Consider the following 16,373-nt stretch of genomic DNA (forward strand, 5'->3'; position numbering starts at 1 on the left):
CAAAGATATATTTACTTAACACAGTGTGAAGGAAATTTATGGCAAAAATCTGGATTATCTGCATAAAGCAATCACCTAGTCTAGATAATCCAGGACCCAAAATTAACTGGAAGTTGAGAGAATTAATTGCTCAATATACCTGTTCCTATAGCAAGCATAACAAATGTTTGTCTAAGCTAATTATTTAATACGAAACACTGGTGGAAATTTCTTACCTTGGTAACGTTTTGCAAGTTAGAAGGCTTTTAAGCCATTATATTACTAATGATCAAATGTTCTTTGGTGGCCAGAAAATAAAATTTTAGTAAAATATATTTAATGATTCACTTATGACAAAAGTTCATGACAAACCAATTGCTAGACCAGTTTATGCTGATTTTAAATAAGCACCAAAAAATGGCTACACAAAAAGTAATTTTGGAAGACTGCATTCCACAACACTATTCATTTGTCAATAACTCTGAGGGAAAAAAATCAAGTTAACATGTTCACTGCTGTTAAAATGACTCCCCAATTCTCTGTAACGAGGAGACTGAGTTTTCCCCAAAACGTCCTCTTGCAGTCAGTCAGTGTGGTTACCTACTTTGTGAGCATCTGAGGCAAAGCTGAGTTTTTTTTAATAGTCCACATTGGATGTGTCTAGTGACAGTTTGGTTGATATCTCAACTTTTAAGTGGAGAAGTCCCCTAAAACCTATTTGCTTAACTACAACCTTGGTTCCATAAAAGGATGGAAAAACAGGCTGATGTTGCCTTAGCCTTATGCTTTGGCAAAAAAAGGCATACTGCATTTTTACATACTACATACTTTACAATTTTACATATTACATACATACTGCATTTTACGTACTAGAATTCCCTTTTAGTTCGAAGAGCATTCTTATAATGCTAGGAACTCTTTTATTCGAGCGTACGTACAAACGCTCATTTTTCTGTCAAATGAACTTTCTACTCTTCTGTCTCTTTTCAGTTTTACCAATATATGTATTTCTTTTAGTACATCAAGTTATATGGGAAAGAAAGATCATGGATGATTAACAACAAAATGGTTTCATTCTTCAATTTTGAAAGTTTATTTATAAAGATAATTACTTTTTAAAGTTAAAATGTCAGGTTTATGATATGAAGTTTATAATATGAATAATAGGAAGACATATAATAAGATCAACAGGGATTCTTTCCATTATTTAGTATAAGAAAATGATGAAAAAACAAAATCAATTTTTCCTTTTACTCTATTCATTAGAAAATAATTGTATATAATATTTCCTTAAACATAAATCAAATTTATTTGGAATTTTTAAAATTTATGTATTTATTTATGTATTTTTTATTTTTGGCTGCATTGGGTCTTTGTTGCTGTGCGCGGGCTTTCTCTAGTTGGCAGCGAGCGGGGCCTACTCTTTGCTATGGTGCACAGGTTTCTCATTGCGGTGGCTTCTCTTGTTGCGGAGCACGGGCTCTAGGCGCGCGGGGTTCAGTAGTTGCAGCACACAGGCTCAGTAGTTGTGTCTCACGGGCTCTAGAGCGCAGGCTCAGTAGCTGTGGCGCACGGGCTTAGTTGCTCCGCTGCATGTGGGATCTTCCCTGACCAGGGCTCGAACCCGTGTTACCTGCATTGGCAGGCGGATTCTTAACCACTGTGCCACCAGGGAAGTCCTAATTGAAACTTTTAAAGAGAAATATTTTGGCATACTTTTCCCTTATTTATGTTCGTGAAAAGCAGCAAAGAAAAAAATATCCATGCTAAAACATCCCAAAATATTTTCATAATGCCACTAAAAATTGCATTACTAAGAATATTTAGAGTTTATAATAAATAACAAAGTTACTTGTTTTACTCTCTTGTGTATCACTTACATCTGGTTCCTTGATAACCTCTGAAGTAGTGTTCAACATTCCCTGCCAGATCCTAGAAAGATCTCGAAGGTTAAAAATATAATGGAATTTTGCAGGGGTAGGGAGCATTTGAATCTTAGTCATCTGCCACAGTCGGCGTGTCAGGGGAACCAGTTTCGTCACTGAATCTCTCACTTCTTCTGAGAAGCCCCTTTGGGTACAGTAGTATCCTATCCCAATCACACCTGAAAGGGGAAAAAAGTCATAACATTTTGACTGACAGTTCAGATCACCTAAATGAAAATGAAAAACATTATAATGCAGAGTACAAAAATAATTAAACATTTTAATAGTTAACCACATATTAAAGAAATTTCTATTAATTAATGTTCTTTGGGGTTTTTTTAAACCTACCAAGTAGGTATAGTTACAAGCAAGTTAGCATTCAAATACTGAAAAGTTGACTAAGAAATACTACTGAAAACTCTAGCTGAACTGATTCAGTATTATTAAATGGGTAACAATGATGAATATATAAAGGTGCCTTAGAAAAAGATAAAAAAAGGGAGGTTTCGTGAATCCGCTAAGATTTCTCCATTTTTTTTTGTTGCCTTTCCATGCATTATAAAATATTTTAAGTTACTTTACAGGTAAAATTTTCCAGGCAAAAAAGAATAATTAAAAGCAATAATAGTCATTCCTTCTAGTCTATTTTACTTCTCCCAAGTTTAGATAATTCCCATGTCATTTGGTTTCCAAACCTTTGCCCACCACTGTGATTGAAGGCAGATACTGCCATACTCCACTACCCTAGGGCACTAAGAAGACATTCTTAGTCTGCCAGAAATTTATTAGGGTAATCTTAGTTAGTTTTTTCTCAGTTGCAATTTCAGAAATGGTAAATTAGTACCTAACACGAATACATGCATAACTTTACACTTTTTCTGAAAAGAGTGATTCCATAATCAGTTTCTAAACTCATTTTCATTTCTCAGTTAAATAATTATGGTTATCGATTGCGCTAGTGTTTCTTGGGTGAATTTATCTCTGAAACGCTGCATATGTAATCAATCAGTAATTTATTACAACCCTATTAATTACTCTGAGGATCAGACTCTGGCTAATCTCCACTCTGTGCAATATTATTTCTTTGGCCAAAATCATTATATGGGTTGGTTAGGTATCAGCTACATAAACTTTTGGTATGGCATTATATCAATGCAGACCTCAAATATGTATACCCACGAGGAAAGCATCTCATCGTGTCTAAGACCATTTAATGTTTAACCTTCTGCCTTAAGAAGCTAGCGACAGTTTCTTAAAGAAATACATAGGCAGAAAAAATCTACTTAGCACTCAACTCAGTACATACATAATAAAGTAAATCTTTATATAAACAAAATACACTGCTTGAGAGTGATGAAGCCCATAGACTAAGGAACCACCCAATGCTCTTTCTGTGTTGACCTCTAGGTGGATATATTCTCACTGGAACCCAAGCAGGGATTCTTCCCTCCCATGCCCCACTGACATTCACTTTACCAAAGATCTTGTCCACAGAAGCATCAGAGGGCAACGTGCAGTTAAATATAGAGAACTGCCTCTTGAGCCTTTGGGGTATATCATTGCGTCCGCCCCCAGGATGGATCATAGCTGCTAAAAACTGTATGTCCACAATGCTGGTAAACTCCCCAGGCTTCTCTAGGTTATAAAATCCATTCTGTTCCATCAGCTGTCGTACTATCTCATTAGTAACCTAAGAAAGACAACTTTTAGAATTAAAATGTCATTCCTTTATATCCCAGGACCTAACTCTTTGAGTGTTTCCAAATAATGGACCTTATTGGAATTTAGGAATTGCAAGTTGAAAAAGTAAAAAATATTTACTCATCAAAAAATAAATCAATGAGGAATTAGGCAAATAAAGTGCACAATAGGATTGATATACCTGGTCTCCCCACTCATTGATTATTGGCATATTCACATCATCAATAAAAACAGTCATCTTCTTTCCTGCTGGAGGGCCATATGTTGTGCCCATGCGTTTATCCACATAGCTCTCTATTGTCCTCTGTTAAATAGAAAAGTCAACAGGAACATCTGTGAAAATATCCCCTGACATGGTTAATTATTTTAAAAATCCAGGAAACTTTGAAATGACAGAAATTACTCAGAAAAAAACCAAAAATGTCCCTTAATTCTGGAAAGCAGGGCATGAGGTACCTAACTTTTCTTGCATAACGTTTATAACCTTTGAAAATCTGGTTTAATTTAGGAGTAAAGAAAATTCTGATCAATGTAAATCTTGAATGGGATGAGACTCTTCTGTTTATTTCTACAGACTTAGTTTTGTCTTATTGTGCCCACGTTGGTGACAATATAATATAACCCTAACCCCCATTATTCAAAGGTCCAGCCCTCCTCCAAGTTTCCTTATAATCATAGACAAAGCTAAACAGGGCTACTGTCCAAGAGGCTTCTCAGGTCTTGTTCTGAGCTCCACAGGCGGCCATAATCTGAAGATTGTTCTCTCTTTGTTGAGAAATCTGCCAGCTGGCTTCTGTAGCCTGACACAGTCTGCTTTGGGCAGATGCAATCACACTGAATCACTTCTCTTCCCCTTCACAAAGTGGAGGACAATGCCCCCTCTTTTCTATCCAATACATTCTGAGCTTTGGTGGTACAGGAGGAAACTGCACTGTGCTCTATAAAAAAATGCCCTAGCAATGTGGAGAGGAATACTAAAACTGACAGAAGGGGTGTTGGAAGGAGTAATGGGGACATGAGGGAAGAACCCCAGACTACTGACTACAGTATTAACATTTCCATGGTCATAGAGTGTAGTTTGGAAATCAATCAGTTGTTCAGAATATATGTACTGAGTAAGCAGAGCCAGCACTGCAAAGAAAACAGAAAGGGCTCACACTTCTCATGCTCCAGAAACTCAACCTTAAAGACCTCATTTTATTCCCACTGATTCATGATTTAAGTCATGCTAAAGATAATGTATAAAATATAAGAGAAAGTGGAGGTGTACTGAGATAAAATGCATTCTCATCCTATCCAAAAAAGTTTCCTTATTTCATGAAGAGCAAACCAGTTAAAATGACATTAATAACCCTTCAAGATACAACCAAGAAATAAGGCCAAGATATAAACAAAAATCTATACATCTGTCCTTGAAAATTCCCCCAGTTTGGTAATTTCAAATTGTAATTTTCTGTCATCATTTTAATGAACAATAGCAAAAGATGTGAACATTTTTCACCATTTTAAAATAGAAAGATATATAAACATATCACACAAATTTCCCATGACAACAGTACAATGGCAAGAATTTCATATTCCCCTGACATAAAAGAAAACTGTTTAAAGTAATGTACTAGGCTAAATTTAGCTCTCCTCAATGAATTTAAATGGATAAAGCAATTAATAATCTCTTGACAACCCCCTATGGCAAACTAGAGCCTTCCAGATATTCCCTTATCTGTTAATGAGAACTCATAGGCACATGAAGATTTTATGTCTTGGGGGGGCCTTCTAAGAGCTAAAAGCCATAGGTGGAACAGGTGAAATAATATGGAGTAATAGCCACATACCTGCACTTTCTTCCCCTTCATTATGACCCTAATTTCTTTGAAATAGCAGGAAATTACTAGAAGGAATTCATTTTAATATATAAAATTATTACTTTTATATATATATATATATATATATAATTAAAAAGCTAAGTTGATAAAAACAAAGGAGGGAGAAAAATTAAATAGCTTGTGAACCTAGAAGCTGAGACTTCTTCCTGTGTTCATAACTGCTGGCCATTAAATAGTTACCGAATGAACTGGGGTGTTGGATAAGATCTCCCAAAAGCCTGAAACACAGTAACTTCATGTTCTCCTCCATCACAGATCTATGTGTTTGGGAATATTTAGGAAAACCATATACTTGGACTAGTGTCTCCAACTGGACTTCCCCACTTAGATGATCCATCGCATCACAGAACCAACATATCCAAACGCAGACATCTCTGCCGCATCACAAAATCTGCACCCGCTCCTAGGTGCTCATCTCAGGGCTAGCACCAACTACCTAAATCTCAACCAAGCATTCCCACATCCAACATCGATAAGGCCTATTGCAATTCAAATACTGCTTTTTAATGTATCTCATCCTCTCTGAAAAATGATATGCCCTTGATCAGTTAGTTGTCTTTCTCATATGGATTAATGTCACAACGTTTTAAATTGCCCTCCCTGCCTCCAGTCAGGCCTGGAAACTTCTTTATAAGTCATATACAATGTCTATATTGTGTGATTTACAATTTTGTCTAGACTCTTCTGTCTCCCCAAAGAAATCAGTTTAAAGAATAATTTATCATCTTTGTAGTATTCTGCCAGCCACCTTCTCCCTGGTCTCCTTGATCTACTGTCCCACCTCATCCATCTTTTTGGTGATATAAACCATAGTCCAGTTAATAAAACCAAATAGGTATATTCATTGACTTGATTATTGTCTGTCTCTCCCACTAGAATGCAAGGGAGGCAGGCACCTTGTTTATCTTGTTCATCACGTGCTCCTCAGTGTCTAGAAAGGTGTCTGGTACAAAATATTTATCTGTAAATATTTGATACATAGATCAATAAAGACAAGAAACTTGGGAGTCATCTCTAACTTTTTTTCTCTCTCTCCCATCCCTCTCCTCCAACAATATCCACTCAACCAAAAACGAGTCCTGTCTGTTCTGCTTCTCAACCACAATTTGAACACATTCTTGTGCTCTTTCCATTCCCACTCTTACTATCTTGGTCCACGTCAACCTCTCTCTGGAGGAATTACTGTAACCATCTCCTCTCAAGTCTCTCTGAGTACAGCCCTCTCTCTTCCATCTGCAGCCAGAATGAACTTGCTGAGTGCTGATGTAATCCTGCTTAGTATTCCAGTGGTTCCTTATTAATGACTTACAAGGAACACCATGATGCTCCCTGCTCACCTTCCAGTCTCATTTCTAAACATTCCTTTTCAGGCTCTTGGTTCCGGCCCATCACGGTCTTCATTCGTTCATAGTCAGTTAACAATAAAACAATAAAATGATGCTCCTCTCAGACTGATTTACAGTGTTCATTAAGAGATCCTTATTTACATATTCCTAACATAGCCATTTCTGAGCCAGAAATCTCTCAGCATTAGTAGTACCCAAACACAATTTGTGAAATATTGACTTAGATAAATGATCTTCCATAAAAGTCACTTCTCTCAACCCAGCTTATTGGTAAAGAGTTGAAATCTCTAGCAAGGGCCTGGACTAAGGGTAGTATGCTGTTCTCTGAGAATAGACAATAACTTGACTCTGAAATAGGAGAATGGTAGTCAGCATGACATCATCTGAACCAATCTATGGCACCTAAACAACTTTCTGACCTCATTGTCTGTCTAGCTCACACATACATGGGATACTAGAGCGAACCCCAGCTGTGACAGTGACATTTTAGACATAAAAAACAGATGGTTAGTCATCCAGATAGACTTAGGAATGGGGTTGAGGAAAGCCATTCTACGCTACTCTTCTTCATTCCAAATGAAAAGCTCTAAAACTAGGGCAATTCAATTTTCTGAATTAGTCTCTTAATAGACAATTCAGCCTCTGTAATCCCTAAATTATTAACATTATATAAATATTAAATTCCCCCAAGTAATGGTCAACTCTTTCATTACATTTTGTCCTGTAATTCCCTAACGAAATGAATCCCCTCCTCCTCTGGGCTCCAGGGTACTTAGATTACTCCATAAGTAGCACTTATCACATCAGCTATACTTGATTGTACACATGTCTGTTTCCCCAGCCAGGGGGAGGAACAGGTACAGTTGAGGAGGTTGTGCACTGCCCAGTTCTTGGGTTCACTATTCACATTATTGTCTCTGTGAATGGGACATAACACAAAATGTGCGTAAACTGCAATGGCCTTATGCAATAGCTCTGACTGGGTTTAAAGTTAGAAAAAAAGGGGTTAAACGGCTACTTCCCCCACTTATTAGCTTTATGACTTATAAGTCATTTTAAACCACATAAGTCACTGAACCACAGCTCAAAAGTGGGAATGTATATAGAGATACATAAATCATGTACATGTGTGTATACACACAACAGAATATTATCCATAAATGATATAATACATGTGAAGGCACTTAGTGAATTTAATGCATCATAAAAATGAAAGATATTTTTTATTACTATAGGTATCTCTATATATCAGCACTTAAATCATTTTTCATACATATTACATCCAATCAAACTGAAATATAAAATATACTTAAGTTTAGGCTTCCATGTATCTGCTATTTAGCTAAAAGATAAAAATGGAGAGCTTATGCTTTTTATTAAGAAATCTACCTTTCCATTTTATTGTAACTCATCAAAACCAAATGAAAACAGGCTTATATTAGTAAAGTTTAAAATTCTCAATAGCATATTACAAAAAGTAAAATTACACCAAAAATAACATCAAAATATAATAATATATAACTAAAAGATAAAAATTTAAAAATGCACTGTGATAAATCAGCCATTTTAATATTAATAGGAATAAAGAAAAGTCATTGGAAGGATCAGATGGGTGAACTGGAAAAGCACAGTGGAAGACATGGGAACTTGGTTTCTCACCCAGGTTCTGCCACCAACTAACTATCTGGGAACTCAAATGAGTATTTCAATCTTCCTCAACCTGAGTGTGTTAATATTAACAGTGAAACCTGACATTTTTAGAGAGCTTTTTACCATAAAAAAATACTTTCACATATTATATCTTAAGAGTCTCCTCTGGAAACTGGTCTTCAGGCTATGCTCTGAAGCATAGAAAGGATTTTCTTCAATCACACGGGCCCCTACAGGAAGCAAGAAGGAGGTTGGAAGGGATTTCAGGAGGCCAGCTCCAATTCCATCAAAGCAAATCCCTTGTTACCTGTTTGATAGATTAGTCTTCTACATAAGATTTCATTAGGAAAAGTGGTTCTGAGTCTAGGAAAAAATGTGGAATTTCCTTCCAAGCTCTACAATTGTCATTTTTAAAAAACAAAACCTATTGCTACACAAACATTTGTAAGACGATTGTTGCACTCGGAATACTTCGAGATTATTTTTAGAACAGAGAAATCTTTTCAGAAATTCTCTTAAGAAATTTTCTTTTTTGTCTTATTTTCTGTATTGTTTACATTTTTAAAGGTACGTGTGAATTACTTTCAAAAATAAAAAAATTAAAACAATATTTGTTTTGAAAAAAAAAATCATCTCTCTTAAAAGACTAACTGAAATTTCCTTAGCCAAAAAGAGGGTGACCATATAATTTTGGTCCAAACTTCATACTTTGGATAGTAACAGGGATGCTATTCATTATTCATCTGAGACAACAGAAGTTAACTGGACAGTCTCAGGAAAAGAGGGACATAGAGTCTGTCCTCCTGCTGATAAAAGATGTGAAAGTGACACCATGGTAAAAACAAAGGAAGTTCAGATGAAAACAACCTGTCAAGTAACAGATGTGTGTCCTTGACACATGTGCCATCATGGCAACACGGGAGGGATGGACGGTATCTATCTTCTCATCTACGATTTCAATTTGGTTTGGATCCAAATAAATGGGACACACAGAGACAAATGCTCAGTTCCATCAGCCCTTGTTTAGCATGAACGGCTGAAAATTATAGTGAGAAAGTTAATTACAGCACTTTGGCTAATTGGAAGTTTTCTAAAACTAATGAGTCTAGCTTAATTGAAAGCCCTGATGCTTAGCAGTCAAAACAGGCACTAAACAGACCAGATGATTCTGTGATGCCTCTGAACAGAAAAAGAAATAGTGAAGTGTTGAGACCACTTCTTACTGAAGGATAGGAAGGATTTGGGTTAAACATCAATAGTTGTGAATCAGATAATGGAACCCTAAAGAATACAGATGTTCATGTTATGAAAACCTGTTTTTTTCTTCTTCTAATTTATTATACTTCGATATGGTACTGCTTCTAGAAATTTATTACACAGTTTATGAATTTGTATATTAATAAACAGGATGTTTTCTAGATTACGTGTGCCTTTTTCTAGGAAATTAATAAGTATTTCATGCTATAGAGACATAAAGCACAGGTCTTTACCACCTGAGAGGGGTAAATATCACCAAGAGTTACTAGCAAAAATACGTGACAACTCCTTGCCATATACTAAAGAATTTGGCTAGCCTTTGTCCCTGGTTCCTAGGAGGGAGCCTTTAAACCCTTGGAATTTCCCGCATAATAAGAACGTCTTTGTTATTCATTGTGGGTCCCTCAGACCACTCATGCCAGAAAGACCAAACTACGATTAGAGTGTTAGGGCTTTAAACCACATGATATCAGCTGACTTCCCAGGGGGAAGGGGTTTGGAGACTGACTTCAATCATGTGGCCAACCAATCATGCCTATGTAATAAAACTTCAGTAAAAACTCTGGACATGAGGCTCAGGTGAGCTTCCTGGTTGCTGATATACACAGATATGCATGGAGAGTAATACATCCTGAGGACAAAGAAGGTTCACATTCGGGACCCTCCCAGACCTTGCCCTATGCATCTTCTTTGGGCTGATCCCAATTCATATCTTTTATAATAAAACCATAATCATAAGCATAGCATTTTCCTAAATTCTGTGAGTCATTCTGGTGAATTATCAAAACTGACAGGGTCATAGAAACCTTTCAGTTTGCAGCCAATTGTTCAGAAGTGTTGGTAGCCTGGGAACCCCTGAGCTTGTGGCTGGTTCTGAAGTGAGAGAAGTTTTGTGGGGACTGAGCCCTTCACCTGTGAAGTCTGCACTAACTCCAGGTGGTTGCTGTCAGAATTGCACTACAGCCCTAAAGATTCAATCCACTCCCAAGAAATGTGAAGAGCTAGGTAGCTACCTTACATAATGAAAAAAAAAATCACACTTTGATTTAATGCTTAACAATCTGTATCCACAAGCAACGTTATATTATAACCTTTAAAGAGATGTTCTCCAAAAGTAAAACAAACTTTTAAAAATATAAAATAGTATCAATGGAATATGTATAATGTTAGCACCTTGCCAGCCTAGGATAATCTAGTGTGCAATTCCCCAAACACAAAAATACCACTGCTGAGTCACTGCAATCTGGGGTTCACCTTCGATCCAGACCTTCCCAACACAACAGTGTGTAAATGATATTCATTAATGATAGAAGGCTAGCCAGTTTTGGAAATTCCATCTCTAACAGAGGAGCATAATGTTTTGACAGTCTTATTTAGAAACTTAATCAATGGTCTTAGTTTTTTGGCACTCTGTAGTCACCAATTACATTAAGTGATTAAAAAGTCATGATTTAGCCTTGTTCTCAAGAATTTTCATTGCTCTTTGATATTTTCATTCCAACAACTAAAGAACAACGAAGTTAATCAAAAATGAAGTTCTTTGGAGTTGAATTCCCCTAAAAATTTCCCTTCCATTTTCAATTTATGAATGTACCTTTTCCTAACTCTTTTTCATATGTATCTTTTCAAATGTACCCTTTCATACATTTCAATTTATAAAATGTATCTTTTATTAATGTATTAACATTCTAATAAAGGTATCATAGATTATTTGCAAACAATTAAAGCATGGACTGAAGTTTAAGATTTACTCTCCAGTTTCTTAAATAATTTAGGAATAGGAGAAAAAGAACCAGTTAGCCACTGCAAGCCCTGGTCAATCTTGGCAGTTTCATTGACAAAAGTCATGCAAACTTGAGAGTTGTTCTCTGTTCCTCCTCAATGATACCATAAGCAAAATCTTTAATGTGCTAAGATTCTAAGATTGTATTCCTTGCTGCAATTGATAATAGGAGCCACTGTGGAATGTTAAGTCAGTGAACAACAAGATAAATAGGAACCAGAGATTGGAAAAAGAATAGAAACTAGATTTGAAGAAGATCAGACTTGAAGCAAGACCAGCTTCAAGATTCTTTGATGCTAATACCCTGTTGTGGAATCATGAAGTAGATTATGTAGAGGTGGATAGGGGGAAGGGAGAAAAAGGAAACAACATGAAAAGTATTTCCTTAGATATATTAGCAGTCCTTGACTCAAGAGAGAGACCATCAAAGATGACTCCAGTGTGTCTATCCTAATGACTAGAATAATAGTAACACCCACAGAAAAGCAGACAGTAGGGAGAAGAAGTAGGTTTAGGTGGGGAATAAAAAATATTTCTTTCAATTTTGGATTTTGCATGTTCACAGGCTTTTCTACAGAGATATTCTAAACAGAGTTGAGGCTTTTAACACCATATATAATCTTTTTATTTCTCCATAATTTAAGATTATATGTTATCATCTAACTAGGGGAAGATTCTATTGCAACAGAAAAATAGAGATAATGGAAGACGTATGTAGGGGATTTACTATGGCTGTGAAAGTGCACATGAAGTTCAGTGGGTACAGAAGAACAGCATGAGATTTGAGCCTCCAAAGCTTATCACAAACCTGGGCTGAACCAGCAGCACCAGTGAGCCAGTACCTGAAACATCAGCGGGGTGGTTGCAGAAGAAAAGTTCAGATTCTTGATCATGTGGCTTTCAGGATCATACTTTGACATAAATCCCTTGATTATGACCGTTTTGGCTGTTCCTTGTTCACCAATTAACAGCACAGCCTAAAATAGGAGTTGAGAAAGAAATCCAAGAAATACAATAAAATTATTGTCATGGGCTGGATTGTGTCCCCACAAAATTTATATGTGGAAGCCCTAACCCCCAGTACCGCAGAATGTGACTACATTTGGAGACAGGGTCTTTAAAGGGATGATTACATGAAAAATGAGGCCGTTCAGGTAGGCTCTTGTTCAGTCTAACAGGCATCCTTACAAGAAGAGGACATTTTGACACACAGAAAAACAAAGATGCACACACAAGGACCATGGGAAGACACAGTGAGAAGACAGCCATCTGCAAGCCAAGGAGAGAGAAAGGGCTCCAAAAAAACTAAACCCACCAACAGCTTAATCTTGCATTTCAAGGCTCCAGAACTGTACAGAAAGAAATGTTCAAGCCTGTGGTATTTTGTTATGGCAGCCATGGCAAAATAATATAATGATCAAAAGAGAAGGATTTCTCTTTAGAAAAACAAGTCAAAATTCACTCTCTCTCAATATATGAAAAATCATTACTTAATTATGAATTAAAGCTATTCAACTTTAATATTGTTACTGAGGAATAATAAAAGAAGTATATTAATTTGGCTAATACTTTTATTTATTCTAAACAGCAACATAAAACATTCTAAAATAAATGCAACATGCTTCATGTTTTCTTTTTTCTCTTTTTAACATCTTGATAGGAGTATAATTGCTTTACAATGTTGTGTTAGTTTCTGCCGTATAACAAAGTGAATCAGCTATATGTATACATATATCCCCTCCCTCTTGCATCTCCCTCCCACCCTCCCTATCACACCCTTCTAGGTGGTCACAAGATGCTTCATGTTTTCAAGGGACATTTTTAAATATGTACTTTTAATAAAAGTGAAAGAGCCATACCTTGCCCTGTTTAGCGATGGTTTTAATTAGGAAGTCAGTTCTCACATTGTCAACATTTGGCACCAGGATGGAGCCATATTCTGGGGTGATATTAGATGGATACACATATTCCTCAGTACACGTCTTCCAGTGCATCCACTTACCTGAGGTGAACAGAGAACATTTACATCTTCTTATTCCTATTAATAATTTAATTCCTAATTATTATGAGCAGACTTCCTTGAATCTCATGAAGCCATCTTCCAAAAATTCCCCACAAAGTAAAATTCATTAAATTCAGACATCTAAGTATTTCAGTATGTGTTCGCTGATTCAAAATTTCCCAAGAAACTATTCCCAAAGTGGTAATATTAGGAAATAGTAAGAAGTATCTTGGAATTTTCTTTTTAAACATGTAGGTTTTCAAAAACAAAAAGTGTGTATAGAAATACAGGACAGGGGACTTCCCTCGTGGCGCAGTGGTTAAGAATCCACCTGCCAATGCAGGGGACATAGGTTTGATCCCCTGTCCAGGAAGATCCCACATGCCACAGAGCAACTTAGCCCATGCACCATGACTACTGAGCCCGCGCACCACAACTACTGAAGCCCGCGCGCCTAGAGCCTGTGCTCCACAACAAGAGAAGCCACCGCAATGAGAAGCCCGCACACCGCAACGAAGAGCAGGCCCCGCTTGCCGCAACTAGAGAAAGCCCGCGCGCAGCAACAAAGACCCAGTGCAGCCAAATGAATAAATAATTTATTAAAAAGAAAAATACAGGAGAGTGATAGTCGTATATACCTAAAATCATTTTTCATTATGTACTTCCCTAACTGTAAAACCAAAAATAAAACATCCTAGGATGCCATATATAAATATTATGTATATTTGTACTTCATATATGTATATATATGTACTTTATATATATATATGCACATTTAAATAAACTTAAAGTATTGCAATACATGCATAGATACAGATGTATAGATATACACACCTATTTCATAAAAATATACCTACTTTGTCATTTTTTTATAAGTTGCTGATTATATCGAATGAATGGCTGAAATGGATCTGATTTGGTGATTTTTTTTTCATTTGTTTTTATTTCATTAAAAGTTCAGTACACGATATATTTAACAAGAAAATGTGCATTTGGATCTCAATTGAAATAAATATTTGAAAAAGGAACAATTGACTCTCATACGCACATAAACATTTCCATTTCAATTTTACAGCCAAGAGTTTTCATTACCATTTAGAAATATAGATGATAGCTAGCTAGCTAGCTAGATGATAGATTGATAGATGATAGATAGATGACAGGTAGATAGATAAATAGAGTGTAAGTATTAGCCATTTTGAAAAAAACTGGTCCCACGTGTGATGGTTGGATAGAAGAGAGGGGCTCACCATCAGATGCGACGTAATAGTCAAACATGGTGTCGTCAGGCCCTGCTAGAGGCGGCAGGTCCAAGGCTAGCCTCTCCTGGGAGCACAGCCAGTGTTCCATGCGGCGCCGGCCATCCTGTTCCAGCACTGCCCCGACGCTCCACATTAGGGAGAAGACATAGAGTCTCCCCAGGTGCTCCGGCGTGACCTCCCCACCTTGTTCCTGAGCACGAAAGAAACTTTTCTTTTACTTACTTAATTCTCAAACCAAAACTTGGCTTTGACATTTTAATGAAAATAGCAAAGTTCTAAAAGGGATAACAGTTTTCCCCCAAAACAAGAATGAGGGAAAGATGAATAAAACTGGAGAACAAATGCAGAACTGATCTCTGGGAATACCAAGCTGGTCTCCAAAATAAATTTTGAATGCTTGTTAGACGACTGAGAACCTGCCCCTAATCCACAAATCTGTGGTTTGCTTTGTGGAAAAAAACAAACAGAAAAAAGAAATGAAAGAAAAACACAAAATATGCAGTGTCCATGTTTGAAACCTCCCCACTTCTCCATGGTTCTAAGAATCATGTTCAAATATCACAGACCCTGCACAGTATGGCTCAGCTAAAAGGAGAGAGAGTTCTAGAAAGTTAAGTGATTTACCTTGGAAGGGATCAGGCCTTGAAGCATGTTGATGCTTTGCATGATCACAAAGGCCTCCAGCATCTCCATCTGGTGTTCTAAGTTCTGAATACTGAAGTGATACAGGTCTGGAAATGACTTGGTGTACAGTTGACGAAGAATTTCAGCTTCTTGAGGCGAACGTGTTTTAAGAAAACCCTGTTGGTTTGCAGATGCATGCATTAATTGAATTTATTAGCACACCAGAAAAATGGCCATTTTTGGACAAAAGTTTTCTAAATATCGGTTAACAATGATAATAATAATATCTAATGATTATACTGCACTTCTGATGTACCAGACCTTGATATAAATTCTTTCATGTATTACCTCATTTAATGCTCAAAACAACTCTGTGAGGTAGGAATTGTTATTATCCTTTTACAGATGAGGAAACTAAGGCCCAAGGAGTTTAAGCAACATGACCAGGATCCCACAGCTGGTAGGTGTCAAAATTCAAACCCAGAGTCTGATTCCAACATCCCTACATTCAGCTACTACACTACACATAAGCTCAGGTCTTGAAGCAAGATGGAGGGAAAAGTTTTCGGCTCTTGATTAAAATATGCTAGGAGAAAATGAGGAGGCATATACATGGAAATAACTTAGAAAAAGGAATAAAAGATGAACAAAGGAAATCCATCCCCAGATTTTTCAAAATAGGAAACAAAGGTTTATCACAATTTTATTTCTTCTAATTTAATGAATAACCAATGTATAAAAAATATCAAAGAATACTCAGGAAAATGGGGAATTTAGTCATTTGGAAACCCAATCTTAGGAAACTACATGTGATTCATAACAAAATATCACTTAACACAATATTTTCTTCAGGTGAGGAAAGTCATCAAGAGATCGGGTCATTCTTAGAGATTCTGAACAGAAGCAATAAAATATTGATTCTCAATCATCCATCATTTCATGAATTCAACATGATTGCACA

General features: G+C 36.5%; 1 protein-coding gene across 1 annotated transcript in view; it reads right to left on the reverse strand.

Moving 5' to 3' along the window:
* DNAH5 (dynein axonemal heavy chain 5) overlaps nt 1-16,373 on the reverse strand; it is a 202,004-nt gene that overhangs the window by 89,510 nt on the left and 96,121 nt on the right. Inside the window, exons 43-49 of the mRNA XM_027125332.1 lie at nt 15,413-15,589; nt 14,777-14,978; nt 13,384-13,526; nt 12,367-12,501; nt 3,787-3,909; nt 3,381-3,594; nt 1,860-2,083 (exon numbers count right to left, since the gene is read on the reverse strand). Coding sequence (XP_026981133.1) covers nt 1,860-2,083; nt 3,381-3,594; nt 3,787-3,909; nt 12,367-12,501; nt 13,384-13,526; nt 14,777-14,978; nt 15,413-15,589 — 1,218 coding nt within the window. The remainder of the gene's footprint in view (nt 1-1,859; nt 2,084-3,380; nt 3,595-3,786; nt 3,910-12,366; nt 12,502-13,383; nt 13,527-14,776; nt 14,979-15,412; nt 15,590-16,373) is intronic.

Source organism: Aethalodelphis obliquidens, unplaced genomic scaffold (assembly GCF_003676395.1).
Source record: "Aethalodelphis obliquidens isolate GAN/ISIS:26980383/991018 unplaced genomic scaffold, ASM367639v1 scaffold29, whole genome shotgun sequence".
Lineage (NCBI taxonomy): Eukaryota > Metazoa > Chordata > Mammalia > Artiodactyla > Delphinidae > Aethalodelphis > Aethalodelphis obliquidens.